At 42.4% G+C, this 13178-nt stretch overlaps 1 protein-coding gene across 3 annotated transcripts in view; it reads right to left on the reverse strand.

The window, feature by feature from the left end:
* Nucleotides 1-3324: 3324 nt before the first annotated feature.
* Nucleotides 3325-13178, reverse strand: part of OPHN1 (oligophrenin 1) — a 379470-nt gene continuing 369616 nt past the window's right edge. For 2 of the 3 annotated variants that reach the window (XM_015127602.3, XM_077987907.1), the window contains 3 exons: nt 12738-12788; nt 8566-8607; nt 3325-7314 (listed from right to left, as the gene is read on the reverse strand). In XM_015127602.3, the coding sequence (XP_014983088.1) occupies nt 8574-8607; nt 12738-12788 (85 nt within the window). In that variant the 3' untranslated portion in view covers nt 3325-7314; nt 8566-8573. 3 annotated transcript variants of the gene reach the window in all.

Here is a 13178-nt window from a genome sequence, read left to right on the forward strand (position 1 = left end):
TGAAATCAATCTGGCTTCAATCTGTTCTATAGGAGAATTTCCCCAGGTTGGTGGATTAAGACTTTCCCAGGTGATTAGTTAAGGAAATGGTCTGGATTTGAATCCTGTATTTCTTATTTCCTGACTACAAGTACTTGGACAAATGACATAACATCCCATGTCTTCTCACCTACAAAATGGGACTAATACCAGTACCTACCTCATAGGAATGTTACTAAAATGGAACAAATCCAGTGAACCCATGAAAAGCACTTAGAAACACATCTATCCTGTAGTAGACACCATGTGTTAGCTGTAATGGCCAACAGATACATCAATGGGAAGCACACTTCTCATGTTGGGCCTTTGGGGAAACTGTTTCTCCCCCTTTCCCCCAGTATCTAGATAGAAGGAGACTAATTAAGTGACTGGTCACCAGCATCAAGGTACTATCTAGGAATACCATCGGCTGCTACAGATCCCCCCCTTGCACTCCTGCTACTACTTCCTTTGATGTGCTGCCGAATTGTCTCTGTGTGTATTTGAGAGATAGGAGAGGTTGAACAACCCTGGGGTTTCTAACCGCCCATGTAGGTGACATGTAAATGATCATTTTATTCTTCCCTAAAATTAAGGTTTCACAACCATGTGCCTTCAGACTGAAAGGCAGGGCTTCTGTTGGCAGCTACTTCATGCCTGTTGTAAGCAGCTATTATGGCCCCTAAGAAGATTCTATGTCCTACTCCCCATGACTGTGATTACATGGCAAAAAGAATATCGAAGATGTGATTAGTGTTACAATTGACCTTAACATAGGGAGACTATCCTGGATTATTGGGGTAAACCCAATGAAATTACCCCAATGAAGGGGTGAGGCCTTAACAGCAGAAGCAGAAGAGGGGAAGTCAGAAAGATGCAAGAGAAGAGAAAGCAAAATGACTGAAATGTTGCTGGCTTGACAACAGAGATGTCTAAGAAATGGGGACTTTAGTCACAGAACAACCAGTGAGCTTGGAAGAGAAACCCAAGCCCCAGATAACAACCACAGGCCTGGCTGATACCTTGGCTTTAGCTCAGTGAAACCGTAAGCAGAAAATCCAGCCATGCTATCCCAAACTTCTGACCTACAGAAACTGTGAGATAAATACAGGATGTTTTTCAAAGCTACTAAACTTGCGATAATTTTTTACAGCAGCAATAGAACACTAATACAATGCCTCTGGCCTCAACTTGTACATTCATCAAATTGGGGCAAAAATACCTTGTGCTCCCTACCTTAGGGAGATATTATGAGGACAAAATAAGGGACATTAAGGATGCTCTGCAAAGTTTCAAGTCATACACTGTTATATGTTCCAAAAGGAAAAAGTAATCTGTTTTGAAGTAATTGAATCGAAGCAATTAAGAGCTAAGAGTTTGGAGTGCTGCGTCTCCTCCCCTAGAGAAGCAGGGCAGCATAGAAGAAATCTGACAACCGAGGGCACAGTCTTATTTCTCAGCTATGTGATCTTGGGCAAGTTATGTCACCTTTCTGAACCTCATTAAAATGTGGATAATCATCTTTGCTCTGACTAGATGATATGTCTGTTAAGGTTCAAATGAAGCAATCAGCATGAACATGTGATGAAAACAAAGCACCCAGATGGGAAGCCTATCAGTCCTCCCCATTGTGTGCCCTGCCACTGGAAGCAGGTATCTTGATATTGGTGATCACCCAAAAAAGTAGTGTTGAAAAATCCTTGTGCTAGTAGTACTCTGAGCACCTGTTTTCCGCCCCTGGCTCTGGTGTGTGGCCTTAAGCAAGACCCTTACCCCCTCAGTATGTTTCTCCATCTCTAATTGATTAGGTTATAGTCAGTGGTCTTTAACTAATGGACATCAGAATCACCTGAAGATGAGTGGCAGATGCAGGGAGTGGTAGTATTTCCTGTTTTGTAAGTCCCTTTTGCCCCCTCAAAAGACCCAAGTCAGAGGAATTTATGAATCATTCAAAGTACAGCTTATTTAGAATACACAAATTGACTTGTCAGCATGTGGTATGAAGCAGCAGCTTGTTCAAAGCAGTTTGGATGCCTCGTTATACTTTAATTAAAATACTGGGCAATTTCAAGCTGGCTACCTAGATCATGCCCCTTCTAGTTCCCTATGGTTTCCACTCATGTTGGTTTGCCATGACTGTGAACTTTCCTCCTGAATTACCCCTTCTTATGTAAACTGAAGATGTGAAACTATGGCCAGAAAAAGGTCAGTGGAGTTGCCCATGTTTTCATTACAATGTAGGCTGTGCTATAATTAACATCACAAAATAACAGAATATCAAAGCTGAAAAGATCCTTTGAGAGTACCTGGTTTAAAGGCAGAGAATTTGAGGCCTAGAGAGGGAGAGGGATTTGCTCAACATTAAGGGGAGGCAATGATAGCGCTGATTCTGGACCCTGAGGGCTCCTGAAAGGAGCTCTTCTCATGTCCTCATGTTGTCTTTCCACTGCTTCTACTGCTCAGAGATTTGAAAGCCAAGTACTTTTCAGTCTTCTTATTCCCCAGGCTGGTTTCACTATTCTTTGAGGTGGAGAAACTTTGTCATCAAAGCACATGTCAAAGGAATGCAAAAAAACAGGTAGCTATGGACTCAATCTTTGTACCCACTCCCAACATACCAGACCATTCTTATCCACCACTTTTGGTCTTTGTCTCACCAAAAGGAGTCCTTCCTCAAGCTGCTTTGCTGTCTCAAATACCTCATATCAGTGCTTCTCATACTTTAATGTGCATAGGAGTCTCTTGGGCATCTTGTGAAAGTACAGATTCTGATTCCAGATGCTGGAGTGGGTCCTGAGAATCTGCATTTCCAGTAGGCTCCCAGGTAATGCTTATGTCAAGGCTGATGATGAACCACATTTTGAGTAGCAAGACTTAAAGATGTTTATCATTCCTATTTCTAATAATCTTCTCCATTTACCTTTGGGATTTCTTTTCTTTACTACTGGGGGCTGTGAATTGTATTAAAAATGGAAATGGGAAGGCCTCTGTAGTTTCCAGTTAACCTAGCTGTATAATCTTGGACAAATTATTTCTCAGCTCCCTAAGCCTCAAGTTTCCTTATCTGTAAAATGGGCCTGTCATCTGTCACATAATGATGTTGTGAAGGCTGAGAGAACTGTGAGGCCATTGTTCAAAGTAAACTATAAATGGAGACTCCTAGGTGCAAAAGAACTCTTTACCTAGGTTTCCTTAGATTTGTAGAAGGCAACACAAGCAGTAGGTAGTGAGTGGTTCCATGTACCATCATGTCTCAAAGATATGCTCAAATATTGTTTCCATGACAAAACTGCAGATGGAGGCCACTTATATTAGACAGTCTACATACTTTATTGAAAGTCACATGAATGAGCCCCAGGATCTCATTTGTTTTATTATTTTGATATAGCATATGTCTTTCACACAGACACTCTTTCTAGCCCTCTACTAATGCCCTTGGCATCAAGTGCTTCATTTCCCCCAGGAAAATGAAGGCTTTTCTTTATTGAAAACTTATCTTTAAGGTATCTTGATTCTCTCTGAAATTTTTTATTATTTCTGACACTTTTTCTGGGCTTGTAATGTGTCAAGGCCACTTATCTGCAGCTACCTTAAAAGTAGTATAATTGATCTACGTTCTCTCAGAAGCAATTTTTTCCTAGTCACAGAACTATTTCTTCTTTTACTACTTTATTTGTTCTAGTTATTACAGAATCAAAGAACTTCTTGAAAAGAGAATACTTTCCCATGATAACCAATTACTTTAGAAATACTCTTCATGACACTATAATTGAAATTAGATGCTAAGTTTTGTCCCTCAGTGACTGAACACCCCCAACCTTTTAAAAAACAAAAACTTCAAAAATAAAAATTCAGTATTTCTTTTCGTAAGCCACCTCTTGATTTTGCTATCACCACGGAAAAATTTGTAGAGATTTGACCCCAATACATCAAGTACTGCAGAGGCACCAAGACCTTTTCTCCTTCTAAAACTGCATTTGTGGATGTCACCAGTCTCTTAGGCTGAAACTGAAACTGCCCATGCTACAACCTTGGCGAAGTACGGAGACACCTGTGAGGACCTTTTTACTTTTTGAAAAATGGCAAGGCAAGGACTTAACAATTACCAACTAAAACACAAATCCTTCACTTCACAAAATAAAATTAGATGATCATCTTACAAACATTACTAAATGTGTAAGCTCAATATGAAGAGAAAGCCTAACTCAGCAATATCTTCCAGCCCAGTTTGCATTTCCATATAAACTGAACCTGCATCCCCTCCCTCCTTCAAATGTTTGCCTTTCAATATTTCATAGGCAGGCAAGAGTCAAGAGTCATGCCAAGTCTAGCAATGTGGCCTCTGTTCAAACACCTACCACAGTGTGGCAAAGGGAAAACAGCATGGGCTAAAAGTGGCCTGGATTCAAATCACAGTTCTTTTATTTACTTTCTATGTATCCTTGAGCTGGTTGCTTTAGCCCCTGGGACATAATTTCTTTCTCTGTAAACTGAGAATAATACTTGCATGTATATGAAACACTGAGCACTTAATAAATATGTGCTTAATAAATGCTAGGTTCTTGGTTATCCCTGCCAGTTCATCAGTTTCAGTTCATCCATTGCCAGATTCTCTAACCTGCTGGCCAAGATATGTTGATAATTTCCTATAGTTGCCACTCTTCTATTATCACCCTCTTCCCATAGCCTCTGCAAAATGACTACCCATTCATCAAGCCTAGGCCAAACCAGTCTCATTCCATGATAGCATGCCTCAGCACAGGAGCTTTTTGCACTTTAAGTCAGAGTGCCAAAGAGAGGCGCTGAGATTCATTCTTTGACATTCTTAAGGTATAGACCAGAGCAAGGGCAGAGCTACTCAGCCACTGCTCCCTGGCCTCCAGGCAGACTGGTGGTCCTCAGCTCTCCACAATAGGCCCTTGATCTGTGTCCCAGGCAACACACAGCAATCTCATGACATTTCTGGGACATATTTTCTACTGGGATCACAGCAACTTTCTAGGGCTCTCAATAATCTTCCAATGTTTGCATTGGTGATTGTGGCATTTTCCCCCAAGAAAATCAGAGTCAAACCATGTCTCTTTAAAGGGACTGTGGCCCTATTAGCCATGCTTTCACGGCCAAAAGCTGCACACCTGTCTGCTTTATTCAGGATAGAGCAGGGAGGCCACAGCCCTGAAACCAGGGCTTAAAAATAAAACCACTTACTAGGTGAGGTCAGTAAGGCCTCACAGAGACTACTGTTGGGGGCAAGCAGCAGGGTAAATGATGGTGACTTGACTCTTTTACTCCTGGTTTCTTAGCAACCTGGCCTTTGAGACTGGGTACAGTGGAGAGGGTTCAATTGGGCCACCTGGATATGCCTTGATTTAGAATGGCTTCAAATTTCCACTCAATTACTTTCAAAAAGGCTCTCAGTGTACTTGGCCTTACATGTTCCTAACTCACCAATAAACCATGTTTGGAATTCAGTCTTGAAAATGACTACTGCCTTTCAGTAGCACTGTTCCAAATGCATTTCTGAGTGGGGTTTGCGCATAAGTGTGCATGCACTCACTCTCTATCTCTTTATCTAGGTTTCTCTGTCAGTACTATACTCAGTGCACTTAATAGGGCCTTGGTAGAAGAGTGCAAGTAGGAAAGCTCTTTCCCTCACACTGGGCAACATTATAATTATACAGACTCTACAGACAAGCTATGGCCCAGGCATCTGCACAGAAACAAGTACCGATGCTCTTTCCAGCAACTTCCCTTCAACAAACAGGAATCAGAAATGTCCATTCCTCAGATTTCTGCCCCATTACACCAATTTTTAGGTCCTTTCCAATAATAGAGATAGCAAATGAAAGGGACCTGGCAGGGGATTATGTCTTAACATTTTTCACTTGGTGACAAATACTCAAGAAACAGGGTAAAAGCCAACCCCCAGAAATGATGCCAGAAATGATGGCCATTAAAGCCACAAACCACAAGGTCCCTTGCTAGATAAGTGTGATACAATGGGAAAAAAAACTTGCATAGGAGCCCGGGACCTGAGATCTTGTCCTGGTGTGATCATTACCTTGCTCTGCCTCTGTTCCCCCAACTGGAAACTGGGCAGTTAGACTAAATGATTTTGAAAAGCCCTTCCAATCAAGGGCTTATATGGATTGCAAAAAGGGTATTTTACTCAAGTGCTGTGGTTCTTAACTTTTTTGGGTCACAAGCCCATTTGAAATTTAGCAGAACATTATGGATTATCTCCCCAGAAAGGGCATGTTGTCATGGAATTGTGCATACCATCTCCGGGGCTTCATGGAGTTTCTGAGTCCATGGACACTGGGTTAAGAACTGCTTTTTTCAGGAGATAAAATAGTTTATGTGCAGAAGGCAAACATGAAGCAACAGTGACAGCTGCCTGGCCTCAATCCATGTTAACAATTTTTCTAGCATTTGACCCCAAAATAGAACTCCTGCAGGACCAAACACAGTCTCCCTTTTTTTTTAAAGAAATGTGTTCAGCTTTTGTTTGTTTCTTGATTGCTTGGAAAGGAAGCTGTCAAAAAAAAAAAAAAAAAAAAAGGAGAAAGAATAATCCAAATAGACCTAGGCTTTGACATGCAAAACATGCTTTGCAGATTTGTCCTAAGTGGCTGCGTGTACGAGCAGGAAGGCCACCTTCCTAAGTCCACATTGGAGGGGCTGTGGGGGCATCACTCATCCCACTCATGGCCCCGCAGGAGCAGGCAGGCTCTTGGCAACATACTGCAGCACCAGAGCACCGACATGGCACCAGTGTCCATATCCTCAGTAGGAGACATGTTGAGATTCTCCAATGTTCAGCAAACATTTCTATTTCCCTCCAACCAAGGTAAGCAATGGCCCCAACTCAAGTGGCCTTCAGTTCAAGGTAAGACCCCTGAGATCAGTCTTTACCCCCAAAACTCTCAGAGTTCAATGGCCCTCTGAGGAAGCAGGAAGTTCAGGGTAGAGTTGAAAACTGAGCTCCCCTCTTCGACTCAGGTAAGTGGATATCTTGGTTTTGGCAGAGTCTGGCTTGAGGGAGTCCAGCTCTTCACAGTGTTACAGGAACTCAAAACAGACCTTCTGAGGGGATGAAGACTGAATACAAAGGAGATATAAACAACTGTCTAGGACATATGCTCCTTATTTTATGGTCTCCCAGAGAGAGCCTGAAAGTGCAAGGCTAGGAAGGAGCTGCTCTTCAACACAAAATGACTCCGCACACAAAGGTTTGAAGAAGAAAGACTGTTTCAGAACCTGCAAAGGGTCCTCTGAGGCCAACGCTTTTAAAACCTGAAAGAGAAAGAAGAGAGTAGGGAATTAGTGAGGACTGGTCAAATACTTACCAGCCATTGATAAGTGGGGCTTCTCTTGGTAGGTAGGTAAGCCTATAATTGGTAACTCATCTTCTGAGCAACAGGGGATTGCTGGGCAAAGGCTCTTACAAGTCAGATCTCATGAAACAGGCCTAAGATGGTGCTATGACCAGGGTTGGACACTTTGTGCCTTTGACCTAGACTCAAATTCCCCAAAATCTACATGGAGAAATAGAAGCCTGATACTAGGACCTCTGAGATTACTTCCCACATCATGCCCACTGCCTTTATGGTCGTACAATAACTACAAACTTCCTTTTAACAGGGACTTCACCTCCACAGGGGCTGATAAGGAGAAGTTTATCTTCTCATGGACCTCTGAGGACTGGCAGTGACGGGGAAAAAAAGAAGGTTAGGGAGCACATGAAAAGCCAAGCTCCAGATACTTGGATCTCATTTATGTGTGTATCAGGTCACATCATGCCAGCAATCTGATAGTCAAACAATCAGAACTCCTACAGTAGAGAAAGGAATTTCCCTGACATCTGAGTCTCCTGTGACCTTTGCAAGTCACTTATCCCCTCTGAACTTCAGTTCCTTTATTTGTTGAGTTAGAACACATGTTATCCTCCCTTCTCCTGGCATGTGATATGCATCAAATGAAATAATGAATGTGAAAGTGCTTTGCATTGGACAAACATAAAGGACTAAGAATGAAGGTTCAGGTGGGTAAGACTGAAATAATGATTTGGTCTGTAGGAATGAATCCATCTACAGATACTAAGGTAGCCTCTTGGTATCTGTTATAATATCAAAAAGGAGGTTCCTGGTTTCCTTAAAGGCCTGAGAGGTGTCAAAGTTAGAAGGTTCCAACCTTCTCATTTTAGAAACTGGGAAACTGAGGCTCAGAGAAGGAAATGTATTTTCCCAAAATGTCACAGCCTAGGATTCTTAATAAATTTGATTCAAAGGCAATCTGTGAAAGCATGTCATAGTTTGGCTAGGAAAAAAAGAAACAAAAGAGGAAGGTTACTTAAAATCACACAAAACCTTGGAATTGAAAGTCACTAAATTTAAGGGTCATGCAGTGATAGGGTAATGAACTGAGGCATAGAAGTGAGTTCCCATCCTTCTGATCTACATGTTATTCCAGTCCTCAAAATATCAGATCCCGTAATGAAGGCTTATGTGGAACAAGGTTCTGTAATCAGGGATAGGGACTACATACCTGTAGCCTCAACTTTCATCTCCAGGAAGTCTGCCTTGAGAACTGTGGATAAAGAAAGACATTTCACTAAGATTCTAGAAATCAGGATTGGAAAGGTAAATTGGGGGAATGGAGGACCCTTCCAGGCCAGTGCTAAAGAGGCCATTTGAAAAATGGAGAAGTGATTCAGCCCAGATGTTTCAAAACATCTAGCTCCATGCTTATAGTTGGGGCTCCTTCTCTGGCAGGCTTAAAGAGCCCAGCATCCCAGACGTGAAGACATCTTTCAGGCACCAGAACAATTCTCTGAGTACCAGACTATGTGAAGCTTGGAGAACCCAGGGAAGCTGGCTGCAGACCACAAACTACATACTGTGATGATCTCTAACAGGGATAAGGGTGAGGACACAGACAAGTACCATGTGAAAGATGAATCCTCCTTTGCCTAGAAGACCAAACCAACCTTGTCCAGCCTCTTGATGTGCTTGGATTAGTTCTAAATTACCCTTGTCTGGGGACAGCTGGGGGACGAGAAAATCTTGGCAAATGAAACCCACTATAGTGTGGCCAGAGCATTGCGTGTAACAGTTGATCCCCAGGGCTATGTCTTCAACCCTCTGTTTTTCTCTTCTCTCCAGTCTGTTTACACTTACTCCCTGGAGGATCTTATTCCCATCCATGGTTTCAATTGCCACCAAACACTAGGGACCTCCCCGCAACAGGCTACTATTCACATTGTAGCGTATGTGAATAGCCCCCCCACCAAGACTTATATAATGGTTGTACTCACCCACTATATACCAAAATCTATGTATACGTACCCCAAATCTATGTATACGTACATCCCGCTCCAACTGCTAGCCTAAGTTGCAGTTACCCACTGAACATCTCTACCTAAGTCTCTAAGTGTCTTTTTAAAATTTGTACAAATTTAACAACTGTGTCTTCAAAATCACTGTATCCAAAATTGAGCACGGCATCTTTCCCATAAAACCTGCTTCTCCATGATTAATTATTGTACCATCTACTTAAGTGCCCAAGTTAGACTTTTCTCTTTCTCAGTTCATCAATGTTCCATGTTTGAAAACGTAGCAAGGTCTTATTGAGTCTTTCTCAAATCTGTCCCTTCTATTCCATTCCCACTGGGAATGCCATAGGCCAGGGCTTCCCCGACTCTTGCCAGGACAATTAGTCTCCTTAACTGGTCTCCAGCCTTTACTCTCCCATCTATCTTTCCCACTACCAAAGTGATCTTTCTACAACTTGGTCAGCTCAGAATGTGACTGTCATGCTTGAAGTTCTTCCCCCCTTTCTATGACTCATCTACATATGGACTGCAGTATAAAGACCAAGCACCTTAGTATGTTATACAATGCCTTCACAATCTGGCTCCAATTCATCTTTCTGGTCTCACCCCCAGCTAAGCTTCCCTCTTTTCACTGCCACATTCTAGCCAAAGTGGAACGCTAATAACTTCTGAAACCATAAGCTGTTGGGCCTCTTTGAAATGTCCTCCCCTCCTTTATGTTCTTGATGAGCCATTACTCATTTTCTTCTTAGTTATTATGTTTAAATTGTGTAAGGGAAATGAATAAGGGGTTGATGTCATTCAAATGCTAGGCTGTAGTCAGGTATACAAATGGGGACCAAAAAGGGGCAAGACAAAGTTTAAAAAAATCATCATTTTCATTAGAGATGAGAGAAGAACTTAGCAACAATGACTACAGATGGGACTGACTGTGTGACTGGTCTGAGGATCTTGAATAGAGGCCAGCCTGTGGAAGCACTGATGCAAGTGGTGGTTACAAGGTGGAGGCCTAGATGGAAGGGATGCTTTCCCTATGTGGATGCTGAGTGGGAGGAGCCTGTGGGTACCCAGGATGTTAGCTCACGACATACTGGAGAGCAGGTGTACCTACTTTGGTCTTACCTACATTCCTGCCAAAATGGAATCTAGGAATAAAGAACAGGATTAAATCTAGGTTCTAGAAGACCAGACACAGGGTGAGTAGAGTGATACTCTAGCCTGAAGTGCCTGCTTTGGTCATAGCCCTTGTAGGCTGTGGTTGATCTAAGGCTTCCTTGAGCACTGGCTGACAAAGCCCAGCCCATTGGTAGTGGCTACTCATCTTTTCATACTCTCAATACCAGTTTGGCTATAGCTTCCCTCTTGTAAGTCTACCTGCCTTAAAAATTCTATTGGACTTTCTTCCTGCTTCTTACATATTTCCTTCTCAATGCCTTGGTTTCCTGTCCAAGCTTGCAGATCAATAACTCCCCCCACAACATTGTTTCTGTCTAGTTTTATTCTTTTTTCAAGCCCCAGCTCATATATCACCTCCTCTAAAAAGCTTTCCTATAGACATATTCAGTTCATTCCAGTTTACATCGTTCTATTTCCTTGTTATTTACTTCTCAAGTGGTTTATTCTAGGGAGGCATAGGCCACCTTATTAAGAATATTTGAGACTCTCTTATTCTCCCTTCTTCTTTTCTTTTCTTTTTTTCTTTTCTCAAGGGAGATATTTGGTTAAGCTTACTTTAAAAATTTCTGAGGCGAAAACTTTTATCTTCATGCTATCAGTAACAGAAATCTGGTGCCTTGATCTGACTGACTTTCATCTGCTACGGTAGAATGAATGGTAAATTATTGTCGAAGGAGAATTTGGCCCAGCCTGAGGTTCCAGGTGTCTCACTGACAAGCAGAGCTAGAATGAACTGCTGTGCAGAATCATGTCCTAGTGAGTCAGTCCCCATAGTCCCCTTTGACTAGAGGATGGCAAATCCACCCCAACTCCACTGCTGGGAAAGGTATATTGTTCTGCTTTTAACTGACCACCTAGAAGAGTTCTGCTCCTGTCACCTGTTAGGAAGAACAATTTCAAACTCTCTGATAACCAACAAGGATCAAACTCGCAAAAGTGTCCCTGAAGGCTAACCAAATATTTCTCCAGATGTTCTAGTCCAAAGGGTCCTAAATTCCAGGCCTTGGACAGTCTGCACCAGCACTTGAGAAGTTTTAATAACAAACTAATGGAAAAGAAGAAAGAGAGGGAGGGAAAAAACAAAATAAAACAAAAAGTCATATTCCCAGGCCTCACTACTAGAGATTCTGTTTTAGTGGGTCTAGAATGAAATCCAGGAATATGTGACCTTTTTCTCCACGTTTCCAGGTGACTTAGATGTGCAGCCAGTTTGAGAACCATTGCCTAAGTCCAGTGTTTACCCTTGAAATGGGGGCCCAAAGGCTGTTTATGTTAGAGTATAATATTCTACATATCCCTGTCAGCTGCCCTTTGAGTATATAATGGAATCTAAATAAGTAAACTAACAAAAAATAGAGCCACATTGGGTATAAAGTCTTTGAGATACTGCTTGGTGTGTATTCGCATGCACATGCACAGACAAGTGTGCACATATATATGTGCTTGCGAGACAGAAAAGAGAAAGAGGAGCACAGAGAGAGATGAAGAAATGGAGAGGCAAAGAGACAAGAGATACAAAGAGACACAGGAAGAGAAAAACAGAGACATATAGAGTGACATGAACAGAGAAACGGACAGATAAAGACAACTATGGGGGACACAGGCAGAGAAACACAGAGAAACAGAAAGAGATTGAGAATGACAGAGACACTGGCTGGGTGCAGTGGCTCACGCCTGTAATCCCAGCACTTTGGGAGGCTGAGGCGGATGGATCACCTGAGGTCAGGAGTTCGAGACCAGCCTGACCAACATGGCAAAACCCCGTCTCTACTGAAAATACAAAAATTAGCTGGGCATGATGGCGCGGACCTGTAGTCCCAGCTACTAGGGAGGCTGAGGTGGGAGGATCACTTGAACTCGGGAGGCAGAGGTTGCAGTGAGCCAAGATCGTGCCACTGCACTCCAGCCTGGGCAACAGAGTGAGACTCCATCTCAAAAAAAAAGAAAGAAAAGAAAAGAAAAGAAAAAGAAAAGGACAGAGACACCAAGTGAGAAAAAGAATATGAGAGAGACAAATAGACAACACAGGTGAACAGGTGAGAGACAGATAGGGATGGAGAGACAGAGTTGGGGGAGAGAAAGTGACAGACAGAGACAGATCTGTAGAGAAACAAAAAAAGAGAGAATGCTAGAGTGAGCACAATTGTATGCTAAGGATGCAGTTATTAAAAGGCGATTTGGTTTCTCTTTTGCCACCTCTATCTCTTACCTTCCTGTTTTCCGGGAAGCTGTTTCAAAAAACCTGGTCCTGGAAGCCACCCTGCAAACAGAAGCCAACCAAGTCCCATGAGTTGCTTTGGTATACATGTGAGAACCAGTGGCCAACAGAAAGGACAGAAGACTCTGAATCAGATGAGACACCAATGCCAGCCCCTGCCTTTGCTGGCAAAGGCCCTACGCATCCGAATGTGAAATGGCCCAGAGCCCATAGGCACCCCTAAGGCCATAGCTGACACTCTTTATCCCCATTGCTTCAGAATGCTCTGAGTATGTTGCCGAGTCAGGCTCTTCTTGGGGGAAATAAATGAAACCAGTCTTGATTTCAAAGTATAATTGTTGGCTTTTTGTAAATATACTGAGCTAATCAGTCAAAGCTGTGGAGGCTTTGTTCTTCTTTTTCTCCAATTTTACAATTATGGAAAACAAGAAA

This window comes from Macaca mulatta, chromosome X (genome assembly GCF_049350105.2).
Source record: "Macaca mulatta isolate MMU2019108-1 chromosome X, T2T-MMU8v2.0, whole genome shotgun sequence".
Taxonomy (NCBI): domain Eukaryota; kingdom Metazoa; phylum Chordata; class Mammalia; order Primates; family Cercopithecidae; genus Macaca; species Macaca mulatta.